The sequence below is a fragment of the Pyrus communis genome, chromosome 10 (genome assembly GCF_041283825.1).
Source record: "Pyrus communis isolate YQ-2024b chromosome 10, ASM4128382v1, whole genome shotgun sequence".
In the NCBI taxonomy this organism is placed as follows: Eukaryota; Viridiplantae; Streptophyta; class Magnoliopsida; order Rosales; family Rosaceae; genus Pyrus; species Pyrus communis.
This window is the reverse complement of record NC_142574.1, coordinates 10,131,682-10,145,756: the sequence shown is the minus strand read 5'-3', so window position 1 is coordinate 10,145,756 and position 14,075 is coordinate 10,131,682. Positions and strand designations below refer to the sequence as shown.

Sequence of the window (14,075 nt, the reverse complement as noted above, 5' to 3'; positions counted from 1 at the left end):
CAAATTGAAGAGAGGAGAGACCTTATATAAATTTATAAGTATGTTGAGCTGTTCCATGTATTAACAAATGATTTTACTATGAATCCTTAACTTCTTCATTACCTTTTGTACCCATCTTCCATGTGAATGAATTTCACTTCTTTTCAATATTTTCAAGAAAAATAATGCTCACATTTTCATACCTTTTCAAGATTTTCACAGCATAAGTTGACTGAATATTTAAGAACAAGTAAAGAAATTGTTTGTCATGTAATGATGACGTAATCACCTGCGTAACTTCTTCATACATCTTCTGTTGGTTGTTATCGTTGACCACGATGAAACTTTCGCAAACTCGTGGGCCCCAATGAAAAGTTCCAATTTTCCATCTTTAGATAACGTCACCTTCCGCAGTCAAAACGGCGCGTGTGTCTCCCGCCCTTTCGAATCCCAAACTACGGTCCACTGCTACGCGCCATAACAACACAAAAATTCCCACGTGCGCGACCAATCCGTGTGTGAACGGTGTTAGACAAATGTCGTCCACGTCATCCTCCCAAGCATATATAAATCCCCCGCGGCTTTCTCCCCAACTCAAAAATTCAAAGCTTTTCCCACCACCACCACCACCAACATTCTCAACTTTCTCTCTCTAGAAAACACCATGCAACCTTCATACGAGCGATTCAAGCCCTCCGACTCCCAGCCAGCCCACTCGGCCCCTCCTCCGTTTCAGCCTTCGCCACCGCCGCCCCGCCTCACCCAAGATCAAGAATACACGGTAATTGTCTCTGCGCTTCGAAACGTCGTCGCTGGAACCGCCACAGCCGCCTCCGTGGACTTGAATTCGCTCCTCCCCCCACTACAACGCGCTGCCACTTTCTCTCCCCGCTATACTACAAGTACTAGCTGCTCCAGCAACACTCTCTTGGTGCCGTCCGATTTGGACACCTGCGACGTGTGCAAAATCAAGGGGTGTCTCGGGTGTACTTTGTTCCCGCCAGCAGCCCAGGAGGAAAAGGGAAGTAGTAGTAACAAAAGAGGGCCGAAGAAGAGGGTGAAGAAGAACTACAGGGGAGTGAGGCAGCGGCCTTGGGGTAAATGGGCTGCCGAGATTCGGGACCCGAGACGGGCGACTCGGGTCTGGCTAGGCACTTTTACAACGGCTGAGGAGGCGGCCCGGGCTTACGATAAAGCTGCGATCGAGTTTCGGGGGCCAAGAGCGAAGCTCAATTTTCCGTTTCCGGACACAACATTGGTGACCCAAGAAAGTAATTCATCACAACCACAACAGCAACAAGTAGTTACAGAGCAAAGGAATAAAAATGTCGAATTTTCGGGGGAAGTTGAAACGACGGGGATTATGAAGGAAAATGAGTTACTGGAAGAGGACTTCCAACAGTGGATGATGATGCTGGATGCTACTAATAATTCTTCGGATTCAGGAAATGTTCATATATAGCATTTGAGTACAATAATAAAAATTGTATTCTTTGATTGTTTTATTAGAAACAACTGTAGCTTGTATGTGACTAAAACAAGTTCATTTGTTCTTTTAATTACCAATGATGTGATCAATTTTAATGGAAAATCACATTTTATCTACAAATAATTTTGCGTATCGAAAGTTCTATTAAACTTTTATCGGTTGGACTTTCTCGCTGTACTTTCTCTGCTCTTTTTCTCGTTGTATGTAACTAAAACAAGTTCATTCGCTCTTTCTAGTTGCTGACCCTCTCATACTTTCAAATAGGAATTTTTTGGATATTTACGAAGATAAATAAGCATGACCCACAAGTAGGAATCCAACTCTTCGAGGTTGCGATAGGAAGTAAAAGAAAGAACAAAAAATGACAATAAAATATGAGAAATATTATGTGTCAATAACTTGAACCAACACACCAAATATTATAATACAAGTAGTTGAATTTTTTTTTCAAGTATCCAATCATTTTGAATTTTTTTTTGAAGTATCTAATCATTTATATCAGATCAATAACCTAAACCCTTCTTCCAAACAATTCCCTTTAACAATCCTCCTCTTTTTTGTCTTTTCTTTTCATGAGTGATATTTTTGTGTTCTTCCCTCCAAATTCGTTCCTTTAATAGAGGTATATTATATCATATTTATATTTTTATGTACCGCCATGTAGGTTCCCAGCATTTTTCTTCCAATACAATAGGTAGTTTATTTTTGTTTTGCAGGTAGATTATATCTGCTTTGTAGGTATAAAGCATTTTCTTCCTATACAATAGGTAGGTAGTTACTAGATTATATCGGTTTTGTTTTCTTCATAAATAGTAGGTAGTTACTAGATAATATTTTAGTTTGAGTATTTAAATATTCAAAATTTAAAAACTGAATAAATGATAAAAAAAAATTAAAGAATTTAAATATTTTTATCTAAAAGGGCAAAATTGATATCAAAATATGTAATTGGATAACTGGACTTGGTCCCAAAAACTACCTAAGTTTTTGGACCTAGATCCAAAAGCCCCTTTATATTATAACACATAGCATAATTTTTATACTTTCATAAAATACAGCATGTGTGCTAATAAATTCGGAAAGCCCTACGGAAGATGCCCACGTGTACTTAAAGCGGTAAACAATTTGTCACCTGTGAGTTCTAAAACACGTACACTTTTATTTACCTGATTAAATTAATAAGGATGGCGTCTTACACGTTTTTAATTAGATACTGTGAACTGGAACATCACTAAATTAGTGGATTATCCAAAGGAACTTTTTTCACAGATTTGATTTAAAACATTAAATATTGTCTAATTGGTCCGCTAAAACGAGTAGGGTCATCTAATTTGACAATTTTTATTTTTTTTATTTTTAATAAGGACGCATGATTAACGCCTGAACCTCCAAACGACGGTTGAAAATTTTACTTAATTATGCTAGCCGACGTTGTTTTGTTTCTATTTGACATATTCGTGGAAATCCACTTATATTAATCTACTAGTTGTTAAAAGAGACCAACCCCAGCCCATTCTACACAAATCCAGAAAATTCTAGCACCAAAGTCGGTGCATCATGCAGGCATATCAATATGCTAGATAATTCTAGCACTATCCTATTAAGTCAGTGGGTGTGTGTGTGTATAATAATGTGCTAGAAAGTCCTAGCAGCTTGTACAATTGTGTGGCTGCCATACAAAGCCCAATGGCGGTGGGCAATTGTAGTTGGCAAAACCACACCTATAAATAGGTGTGTGTGCATGTGTTGCAATGAAACCAACCAAGCAAGCTTGTAAGCAAGCAAGCAAGTGAGAGTGAGAAGAAAGAATAGTCTTGTAAGAGTGTGAGTGCTCTAGAGTTTGTCTCTAGAAAGTGAGTGAGTGTCTTTGATAGTTTGTGTTGTAATATTTTGTTTGTATAATACAAGTAATTAGTTTACTTGTGTTGTCTCTCCAACACTTGTGCTAGAGTTGTGTACTCTAAGTTTTTTCCCCCAACAATTGGTATCAGAGCGGTACGATCAGGGACCGTCTCTATTGAAGCTTTTGAGAATCGTGAGAAGTTTAGTACTTCGCAAGATTATTCGTTAATCTTGTTTGGCTTATCGAAGCTTTGCCGACACGATGGGAGATCTTCAAGTTGTTGGAGGAATCAAGAAGTTGAACAACAAAAATTACAACACATGGGCGACGTGTATGGAGTCTTACCTACAAGGCCAAGATCTTTGGGATGTCGTCGGCGGTAATGAAGTTACGCAGCCAGAAGAAGACACCAGCGGCGCTTTGAGGAAGTGGAAGATCAAGGCAGGTAAGGCCATGTTTGCCTTAAAAACCACAGTTGAAGATGACATGTTAGAGCACATACGGAAGGCCAAGACACCAAAAGAAGCATGAAACACCTTCGCCACACTCTTTTCAAAGAGGAACGATACAAGACTGCAGCTTCTCGAGAACGAGTTGTTATCAGTGGCCTAAAGGGACATGACGATTGCGCAGTATTTCCACAAGGTAAAGTCTATTTGCCTTGAAATTTCTGAATTAGATCCTAGTGCTGCCATTGTAGAATCCAGGATAAAAAGAATAATTATCCATGGATTGAGACCTGAATATCGAGGCTTCGTTGCCGCTGTACAAGGATGGCCGACCCAACCATCACTTGTTGAGTTCGAGAATTTGCTTGTCGATCAAGAAGCTTTGGCAAAGCAAATGGGAGGGGTCTCGTTAAAAGGTGAGGAGGAAGCGCTCTACACCAAAAGCAAAGGCAGCTTTAAGCAGCGTGCTGGTGGTGGATCTAAAAGAAATGGTGACAAGGAAAAAGGTCATCAAGGAGGAGGGAGTTCTCGGCCAGGGGGAGCTCCGAAGTATCACGGCAACCGTGGTCAGTCCCAGAATAATAAAAGATTTGAGGGAAAATGTTACAATTGTGGAAAGAATGGCCGCATGGCGAATGATTGCTGGTTCAAAAGGCCTGCAGAAAGTAACGTCGCCAACTCAGAGAAGAAAATTGAAGATGATTGGGATGTCGTTGCGTCTCTAGCTGTGGAGGAAGAATGGGACGCAGAAGCATCATCTTGTTAGTGCTCAGAAAATGAGGCGTCACCTGACCCAAAAGAGTTTGAAGATACGTTGCAAGGGAAACTGGGAGACCAAGCTGCCCAAATCCAATCAAGTCCAGATGAGCCTGAAGATTTGATTGTTGGAGATGATGTCGAGCAAGAAGTACCTAAGAGTACTTGGCAAACAGGTGTGTACCAACAACCACAAGAAGTTAGACCTAGTAGAGTAGAAGTATCAACTCCACAATCACAACTAAGAAGGTCAACAAGAGTACGAAAGCCAAGTCCTAAATATGCTAATGCTGCCATAACTGATGGAGCACCAAAAGAACCTGAGGTGTTTGAAGAAGCATCACAGAGTTCTGAATGGATAAGAGCTATGGAAGAAGAAATCACTGCGCTTAAGCAGAATCAGACTTGGGATTTGGTGCCAAAGCCAAGGGATGTGAAACCCATATCCTGCAAATGGGTGTACAAGATAAAGCGTCGTCCTGATGGTTCAGTTGAAAGGTACAAGGCTCGGTTGGTGGCTCGAGGCTTCTCTCAGCAATATGGACTAGACTATGATGAAACGTTTAGTCCAGTAGCAAAGTTTACAACCGTACGAGTCCTACTTGCACTTGCAGCTAACAAAAATTGGAATCTATACCAGATGGATGTGAAGAATGCTTTCTTGCATGGAGAGTTAGATCGGGAAATCTACATGATGCAACCAATGGGCTTTGAAAGTAAAGTTCATCCCGAGTACGTGTGCAAGTTGAGGAAAGCACTCTACAGTCTAAAACAAGCACCAAGGGCGTGGTACGGTAAAATTGCAGAATTTCTAACGCAAAGTGGTTACTCAGTAGCGCATGCAGATTCGAGCTTATTTGTTAAAGCTAATGGAGGAAAGTTAGCTATCGTGCTGGTGTACGTGGATGACCTAATCATCACTGGCGATGATAAGGTTGAAATTTGTCGAACAAAAGAAAATTTGTCAGTTCGGTTCAAGATGAAAGAGCTTGGACAACTCAAGCACTTTCTTGGATTAGAGGTTGATCGCACACAAGAAGGCATATTTCTGTGTCAACAAAAGTATGCAAAAGACTTGTTGCAGAAGTTTGGGATGCTTGAATGCAAGCCAATCTCAACACCGGTGGAACCTAATGCCAAGATGTGTGCACATGAAGGCAGAGACTTGGAAGATGCAACAATGTATCGACAATTGGTAGGTAGTCTGATCTATCTGACTTTGACTCGACCTGACATTTCTTATGAAGTTGGTGTTATGAGTCGATACATGCAAAATCCAAAGAAGCCTCATCTAGAAGCAGTTCGACGAATATTAAGATATGTAAAGAGTACAATTGACTATGGTCTCTTGTACAAGAAAGGAGAAGATGGTAAGTTGGTTGGCTATTGTGATGCAGATTTTGCAGGAGATCACGACACCAGGAGATCGACCACTGGGTATGTCTTCAGAATTGGTTCTGGAGTAGTTTCGTGGTGCAGCAAGAGACAACCAACGGTGTCTTTGTCAACCACAGAAGCAGAGTATAGAGCAGCAGCAATGGCAGCTCAAGAGAATGCATGGCTGCTACAGTTGATGAGTGATCTACATCAACCAGTAGATTATCCAGTACCATTGTACTGTGATAACCAATCGGCAATTCGCTTGGTGGAAAATCCAGTCTTTCATGCAAGAACTAAACATATGGAGGTACATTATCATTTCATTAGAGAAAAGGTCTTGCAAGAAGAGATTGAGATGAGACAAATCAATACAGATGAACAAGTTGCGGACTTGTTCACTAAAGGTTTGAGTATCGGCAAGTTTGAAAAGTTTCGTCGTCAACTCAGCATGGAGAAAAGAATGAGCTGGTGTTGAGGGGGAGTGTTAAAAGAGACCAACCCCAGCCCATTCTACACAAATCCAGAAAATTCTAGCACCAAAGTCGGTGCATCATGCAGGCATATCAATATGCTAGATAATTCTAGCACTATCCTATTAAGTCGGTGGGTGTGTGTGTGTGTATAATAATGTGCTAGAAAGTCCTAGCAGCTTGTACAATTGTGTGGCTGCCATACAAAGCCCAATGGCGGTGGGCAATTGTAGTTGGCAAAACCACACCTATAAATAGGTGTGTGTGCATGTGTTGCAATGCAACCAACCAAGCAAGCTTAAGCAAGCAAGTGAGAGTGAGAAGAAAGAATAGTCTTGTAAGAGTGTGAGTGCTCTAGAGTTTGTCTCTAGAAAGTGAGTGAGTGTCTTTGATAGTTTGTGTTGTAATATTTTGTTTGTATAATACAAGTAATTAGTTTACTTGTGTAGTCTCTCCAACACTTGTGCTAGAGTTGTGTACTCTAAGTTTTTTCCCCCAACACTAGTCTCTTTGTATGCGCTTTTGCATATGTGAAAAGTTTTTTCCTAGTCACGATTAGGGGTGGGCATAAAAACTGTGAAATCGATTCAAATAGCGACAAAATAAACCATTAAAAACCGTTTTGACAAAAAAAGTCAACGTAAATTTAAGAATTGGATCGAACCGTTCATACCGGTTTCGGTTCCAATTCTTATGTTCGTAGAACTGCTTAAAACCGAATGGAACTGTAATTATAAATAATTAATTAAATTTAATAGCTGTATAATGTGTCACTAAATGAGTGGTGAAAATCAAACTGGTTTCGCCTAGTGCGATTGCATGGGAACATTTCTCAATTAGGTCTTTCACTTGCATGGTTCACCTATAATGCATGTATTTTGAAAAGGAGGCCATTTTCTCTCATAAATTTCCAAATTTGACATCCAGGTTTCGATTCATATTTTTCTTGGATAGAATGATCTTAAGGTGTTTTTTTTTTTTTTTTTTTTTTTTTTTTTGTCAAACGATAGATTTTGTCAGATTAGATGTTAGATTAGCCACCAATAGGGTTTAAACTCACGCTATCATGTAAGAGCTCAACACTTTTCCACCACTGTAGTAAAGGGTCACTTGCTACTTTTTGTTTTCCCTTTTTCCTGGGCTTTGTTTAATGTCTTGGTAAAGGAATTGGATCTGCTCCGGACCTTAGTGTCCAGAGCCTAAGGATCAACTAATCTGGGCCGCACAAATTGAATCCAACGGTCTCCATTAACTCATTTTCTTGGCACACCACACACAAACCAACAACTCTAATTTCTTTTACACACTAATCAGTGCCCCAGATAGGTTGATCTTTAGGCTCTAGACACTAAGGTATGGAGCGGATCCAATTCCCTTAGTAAGTTCTTTTTGGGCTTAAATTATTGTATTCGCACTAACATTCTTACTGCATAATGGATATATTTGTATGCATGAATTTATATTTGTATTATGAATGAATATGTACATTTGAATTGTGTTTCAGTTTTCGTTTACTTGGTGTCAAGGACATTTACATTTTGATTTAGTATTTGAAAAGGATATATGTTGTTTGTAACTTTGTATAACCATTTTAGAAGTCATAATTGAATGCGAGCATGCAAAAAACAAGAAAACGAAAACAAGTAAACTTAAATACCATTTTGATTTGGTATTCAAATGATTTAGTATTTGGAACCATAAATAGGCATAGACCGAACCGAAACTAATGTGAATCGAACCATACAGTTTCAGTAATAAATTTAAGCGAAACCACATCAAACAGTTGATATTTTCCCTGCTTTAGTTTCAATTTGAGGGTGAAACTGCACCGAATTACATATTTTTAATTTTTACAGATGTACATGCAAAATTACCTTTTTTTTAATCACACAAATTACATATTTTTATTTAATTTATCAAAAGAAAAGGGAACATATGAAAAAAATAACTATAATAGTTTCATATCAAATATTTCTTACTGCATCATTTATGTGTATGTTGTGAGCTTAGAGGTTAGAGGATAAATATTTTGTACGCCACAGCTGGACTTGTCATCAACATCTTCCTCCCCCCTCCCCCCAAACAACCTGTCCATTCTCTAGACTCTACTCCTCCCGGCAAATTTGGCAGTATCAATGCCCTCACCTACGACTGTACGAGACATCCACTTCCCCACGGATTAACATCAGCCTGTGAGGATCCTCTATCCATTGAACCTACCAACAGCACTCAAGCATCTAAATTCTCGCATTGGTAGCAAGCGATGAAGGAGCAATATGATGCACTTCTCCAGAATCAAACCTTGTCTCTCTTCTCTGCTACTCCTCTTATGAATATTGTAGCATGCAAATGGTTATTTTGTGTTAAACGAAAAGCCAATGGCTCTATTGACAGCCATAAGGCTCGTCTCATCACAAAAGGGTTCAATCAACAAGTTAGGCTTGACTACGACGAAACCTTTAGCCCCGCTGTTAAACCAGGTACTATCTGATAGGAGCATATTTATGCGACTTAAATGGCTTGTTCTCGTACATTTACGTTATGTTTCTTTAGTTATTTTAGTTCTTTATGCTTCTTTTGTGTGTTTTCAGGTTCTAAGGGCAAAGTATGCAAAAGGATGTCTTTTGGAGCCTTTTGGAGCAAATTAGAGATTGGAATGGATATCATATGCTTGGAGCCAAAAGGATGGACGAAATTGAAGACTTGAAGTAGGAAAGTTAAATCCTAAAAAGACCTCATGTTTGAGCATCATTGAAAACTCCTACGCATTTTAGAACACAAAAACAACATTCCTAGCAACCTTAGGACATTGTCGTGTGTTTCCTTGTGTCTCCCTTCCTTGCCATGCAAGGAAGGGCTTTGTTCCCTATTTTAAATACTTAAACACTACCACTTATCATTCACCACATATCATTCACCACTTATCATATCATACATTCATTTATCACTTATCATAATCATTCACTTATCACTTAACATATCATACACTTATCACTTATCACTCATAATCACCTACAACATCCACCTACTTCACCTACAACATCCACCTACTTCACCTTCCAGCTACTTCACCTACAAATGACATAGCCATATGTTCCCTCCACTACTCCTATAAATACCCTTGCATTCATTCATTCAGGATCATCTCATTCACAACACAACACCCCTCAAACACTTCCATTATTCCCTAGCCGTGAGCTTCCCATCTTCCCCTTAGAATCCAAACCGTGAGTCCCCCTTCCACCATTCCTCATCCATTTCCATAATTCCCCAAACCTCACCTTAGACCTTGTGCTACAACAACGAGGAAGATAAGAGGGCCTAAACGTTCATACAATTCAAGTTTGAGTTGTTGGAATGTTTAGGTGTTTCTTTGATTTCAAAGTTTAAATTCAATTCTCTTTGTTTTGTACGTATGAGGAATGGAAGAGAAGAGTGCCTAAACGTTCATACAATTCAAGTTTGAGTTGTTGGAATGTTTAGGTGTTTCTTTGATTTCAAAGTTATGAGGAACTAAACCCCCTTTAGCTAGGGGGTGATTCGAAACTATGTTTATATTTGCAATATGAATTGATTAACTTTCGTTGGAATTTCATAAATTGTGGATTCAATTTGTTTAACCGTTTGATTGATAACTTATTTATGTATGTTTATTAAGAATGCGCGCTTAATTTTCATGCATAAATATGACGCTAGAATATAAGTGAATTTCACCTAATCGTTATGAACTTATATTCACAAGTAGTGGAGGTTGCTTATAAACAATCGCGTTAAATGAATTCTTGGCACGAGTTTCATGCTCATCATAGTAACGAATGCCTCGTCAACACTTATAGTTTTCATAATGCTTAATGATCTTTGATTGTATCTTTATTGTGCTGTTCACGTAAAGGACTTTTGGAGAATGTGGTGAATTGCGTTGCGCTAACCCATCCAATTCATTAACTTAAGGAAAACTTGACGGTTAATTTAAGCGGACCTAATTAACCCGGGGCGTTGAGTTTCATAATTTATCGAAAGACCAACTGAGAATCAATCTTGTATGCAAGTGTAACATGTGTGGAGAAGAACCCCTTGGCTATTCCATCATCCATATTTTATTCACATTCATATTTACATTCTGTTTTAATTGCAATTTGTTCATTTAGTTTAATTTTGTCAAAACCTAAATCCCCCTTTACTTTAATGTCAAATTAGTTAGAAATCAATTTAGTTTGTGTTTTTAAGAGTTTTGAGTCTTTTGAACTTGTTAGAATCTGTTTAGTTTATGTTTTAAAGTATTTTTTGAATTCTTTGAGTCTAGTTTAGTGTTTTATATTGTTTTTACGTTTTTAAGTCAGTTTCCAAGAGATTAACAATCCCTCCTAATCCCCGGTCCAGAACGATCCCTACTTGCACCTATACTACAATTTGACAAAAAGAGGGTTTAATTTGTGCGCGTATAAAACTCGCATCAAATTTTGGCGCCGTTGCCGGGGATTAGCAACTTTGCTAATCCCTTGGTTCTTTTTTTTTTTTTTTTGGTTTAGTTGTTTTCGTTTTAGTTTCTAACTTAGTGTTGTTTTCTTTGTTTGTTGTTACTTTTGATATTTGATTTAGTTCTCTTTCTTTGATTTTAGGTACTAGAGAAGTAAGATATGGATTTTGCTAGCATTCAAGCTCAATTGACAAATCTTACTTCTAAATTGTCGCCGTATACCGAAAGGACCACAATGCAGAGTGTCCCTACATTTGGTGCTTCATATAGGCAAGGATTTCAAGCCAATCAATGTCCACAAAGAGATTGGAGGGATCATTCAAACTCTATATGGTGGGAAGATCAACAAGTTCAACGTGAAGCATATTGGCAACCATATGAGGAGTTCTATTCAAGACCTATGCAGCCACCACAACTTCATATGCAATATGCTCAATTAAATTCAAGTTCGCCAATAGATTATAATCAAATTCTTAATGAAATAAATTCTTTGGCGCAGGGGTCACAAAATCAAGCCAAGGAGGCTCAACAAGAAGCATATTGGCAACCATATGAGGAGTTCAATACAACACCTATGCAGCCACCACAACCCCCCCCACAACAATTCCAATCAAGTTCAAGTATGTCCATGGATAATGAAAAAAATTTTCAATTACTAACCTCTTTGATGCAGGACGAACAAAATCAAGACAAGAAGTTGGGTAAATTGGACGAGCAATTTGGGCAGATTATGGAGTTCATGAAACAAATTCAAGAGCAAAGTGAACTCTCCAACTCAACTATTGAAAACTCGAAGGAAGATTTTGAAATCCATAATGCTATCACTTTGGGAAGTGCTATGGAGGTTGGAGCTGACCTAAAAATGTCCAAACATAGCCTAGAAGTGGATGAAGAGCTGCTAATTGAGGAGGAGGAAGAAGACATGCACACGGCAAGGGTAGAACAACCCTTGCCGCAGCCCCCTAAGCCCTCTAAACCACCCACCACCAGTAAGGACGTCCCAATTCCATGTTATTCTGATGTTATTCCACCCAATGTCCCTTTTCCTAGCAGGTTTTTGATTCCCAACCAAGAAGAGAGTAAAAAGGACATCGTGGAAGCCTTCCCAAAGGTGCAAAATGCTATTCAAATTCTTGGTGCAACACAGCAAGTTTTAGATGGTGTTGAATTCTTCAAAGGACTTTGTACACCAAGAAGAATGATTCAAGAGACGGTAGTGGCTGGAGAAGATGTAGAAGGCATCAAAGAGGACATATTTGAAACCACAATTCCCAAGGAAGTTGGATTTTATGACACGGGACAAGTCATAACTTTCGAAGGGGTGTTTATTCTGGAGTTCATTTTGGAGCACACAGGTAAGCCGCCTCCCCGAATTTCAATTTTCTTTTATACTAACATGTGGTTAATGATTCAGGCACCCAATCTGGAATTTAAACTATTATCGGATCATTTCAAGTATCACCGCCCATTCAAAGATAAATTCCATGCCGTTTGATTTTATTTATGTTAAAAAAAAAAAAAAAAAAAAAAAGATACTAAACATGGAGAAAGATGGAGCCTTCACAGAGGATGTTTACGTGAAGCCCTGCTACGAGGCGTCGAAGCAGAAGGAATAGAAGCGGAAGGCATAGGAGCGGAAGGCGCAGAAGCGGGAGGCATCGGAGCGGAAGCCATCGGAGCTAGAGCATTCCAGGCCTCAATACTTGGCCAAGCGCTGGATGACCCAGGAAAAAGGTGCCTCTGGAGACAAGCCGCAAGCCTTTGACGGTCACTGTGAATTCGACCCTCAGATTCTTGCAGCTCATCAAGCTTTCTCTTCATGCCCGACGAATAGTTATTTGCAAGCACATGAAAACTTATATTCTCGTACTTAAGCTACTGGATCTCTTGCTTAAGACTCTCCACCTCTGCCATCAATGATTCCACCTGACGGGAGCGGGCAAGCAGGCGTTGGCCCATGTTGGACACAGAACTCGCACACTGAACACTAAGTGCGAGGGACTCTTGAACGGCCAACTCATCGGACCGTCCTGACAGCAGCCTACTATCTTTTGGAGTGAGGAGGTTCCTAGCTACTATTGTAGCTGTTGTGGCGTCCTGCATCACGGAGTCTTCACCTGTAAGAAGACCATTAGAAGATAAGAAAGAAGGGCGCCATACGTTACCTTGACGCGGCGCGCCCGTATCACTGCTAAGGCTCAATTCCAAGCTAAGGTTCGATGAGTTTGCCATTTTTCAAAAGTGTTCAAAGAAAAGGGATGGAGTTAAATTTCAAAGGGCCGGAGTCGATCTTCAAGAATGGGAAATCTTCAGAGTGTGTTTGTTGTGGTGATCGATAGCTCAATAAAAAAAGCCAAGGCGACGCGTCCACCGATTCAAAAAGCCGGAATTTCCGGCGTAATTTTGGCGACGCTTTCTCGGCTTTTCAGAAGACGCGTTCAACTTTGTCAAAAGATTTCTTCTTTTCAGACAACACGTGGAGGCCATCACCGCAACTACATATCTTTAGCCGACAAGCGCAAAGTTCGGCGACTCTTTCTCTGCTTTTCAGAAGATGCGTGCAGCTTTGTCAAAAGGAGCCGCATCTGCACTACCACGTGTCGTTCAGAAAGCGAAGGGGCGTCGTTCAGAAATCGAAGGGGCGCCTGCTCAGAAATCGAAGAGGCGTATTCAGAGATCGAAGAGGCGCCACTATTTCAAAAAGCCGGAATTGCGGGATCAAAACGTTTGTCGACAAGGGTAAAAAGTACCACCACTTGATATTATCTCTATATATGTCGACCTTCGTCTTTTATGGCAGGGCAAACCTGAAGAAAATGCCCAACTCTCCCTCACCTCTGAGGGCGCACTCCCAGCAAAGCCTTTCGAAATACTAAATTTTTTCTTCTTCCCCAAAGATGATACCAGATGCCTGGAGTAAAGATGACCCAGGAGGAAATACATGTGCTGATTCATGCACCGCTTCTTCAAAAGCAAAGGTATCTTATATCATCAAGGTCAAAAGCAAAAGTATCTCATATCATGCTCTTTCCCTGTCTTTTTCTTTGTCCTTGTTCTTACTCGCATGGCAAAGTAAAAGAAGCAATCAGCCGGCACTTGGAGTCAATCTTCCGATCTGGAGCCAACTGCCTGGAACCTATTCCTGATTGCTTACCTAGCGTTGCTCTCGAGTAGTCATCTTCAACGGTTGATACACTTCCGGAGAAGGGACCACTTCTGCAAAGGGGAGCGA

General features: G+C 39.9%; 1 protein-coding gene across 1 annotated transcript; it reads left to right on the top strand.

The window, feature by feature from the left end:
* The first annotated feature begins 590 nt into the window (after positions 1–590).
* On the top strand, positions 591–1,698 carry LOC137727054 (ethylene-responsive transcription factor ERF109). Its single transcript, XM_068465996.2, has one exon. The coding sequence runs from the start codon at positions 644–646 to the stop codon at positions 1,439–1,441; it is 798 nt and encodes a 265-aa protein (XP_068322097.2). The 5' UTR covers positions 591–643; the 3' UTR covers positions 1,442–1,698.
* The last annotated feature ends 12,377 nt before the right edge of the window (positions 1,699–14,075 follow it).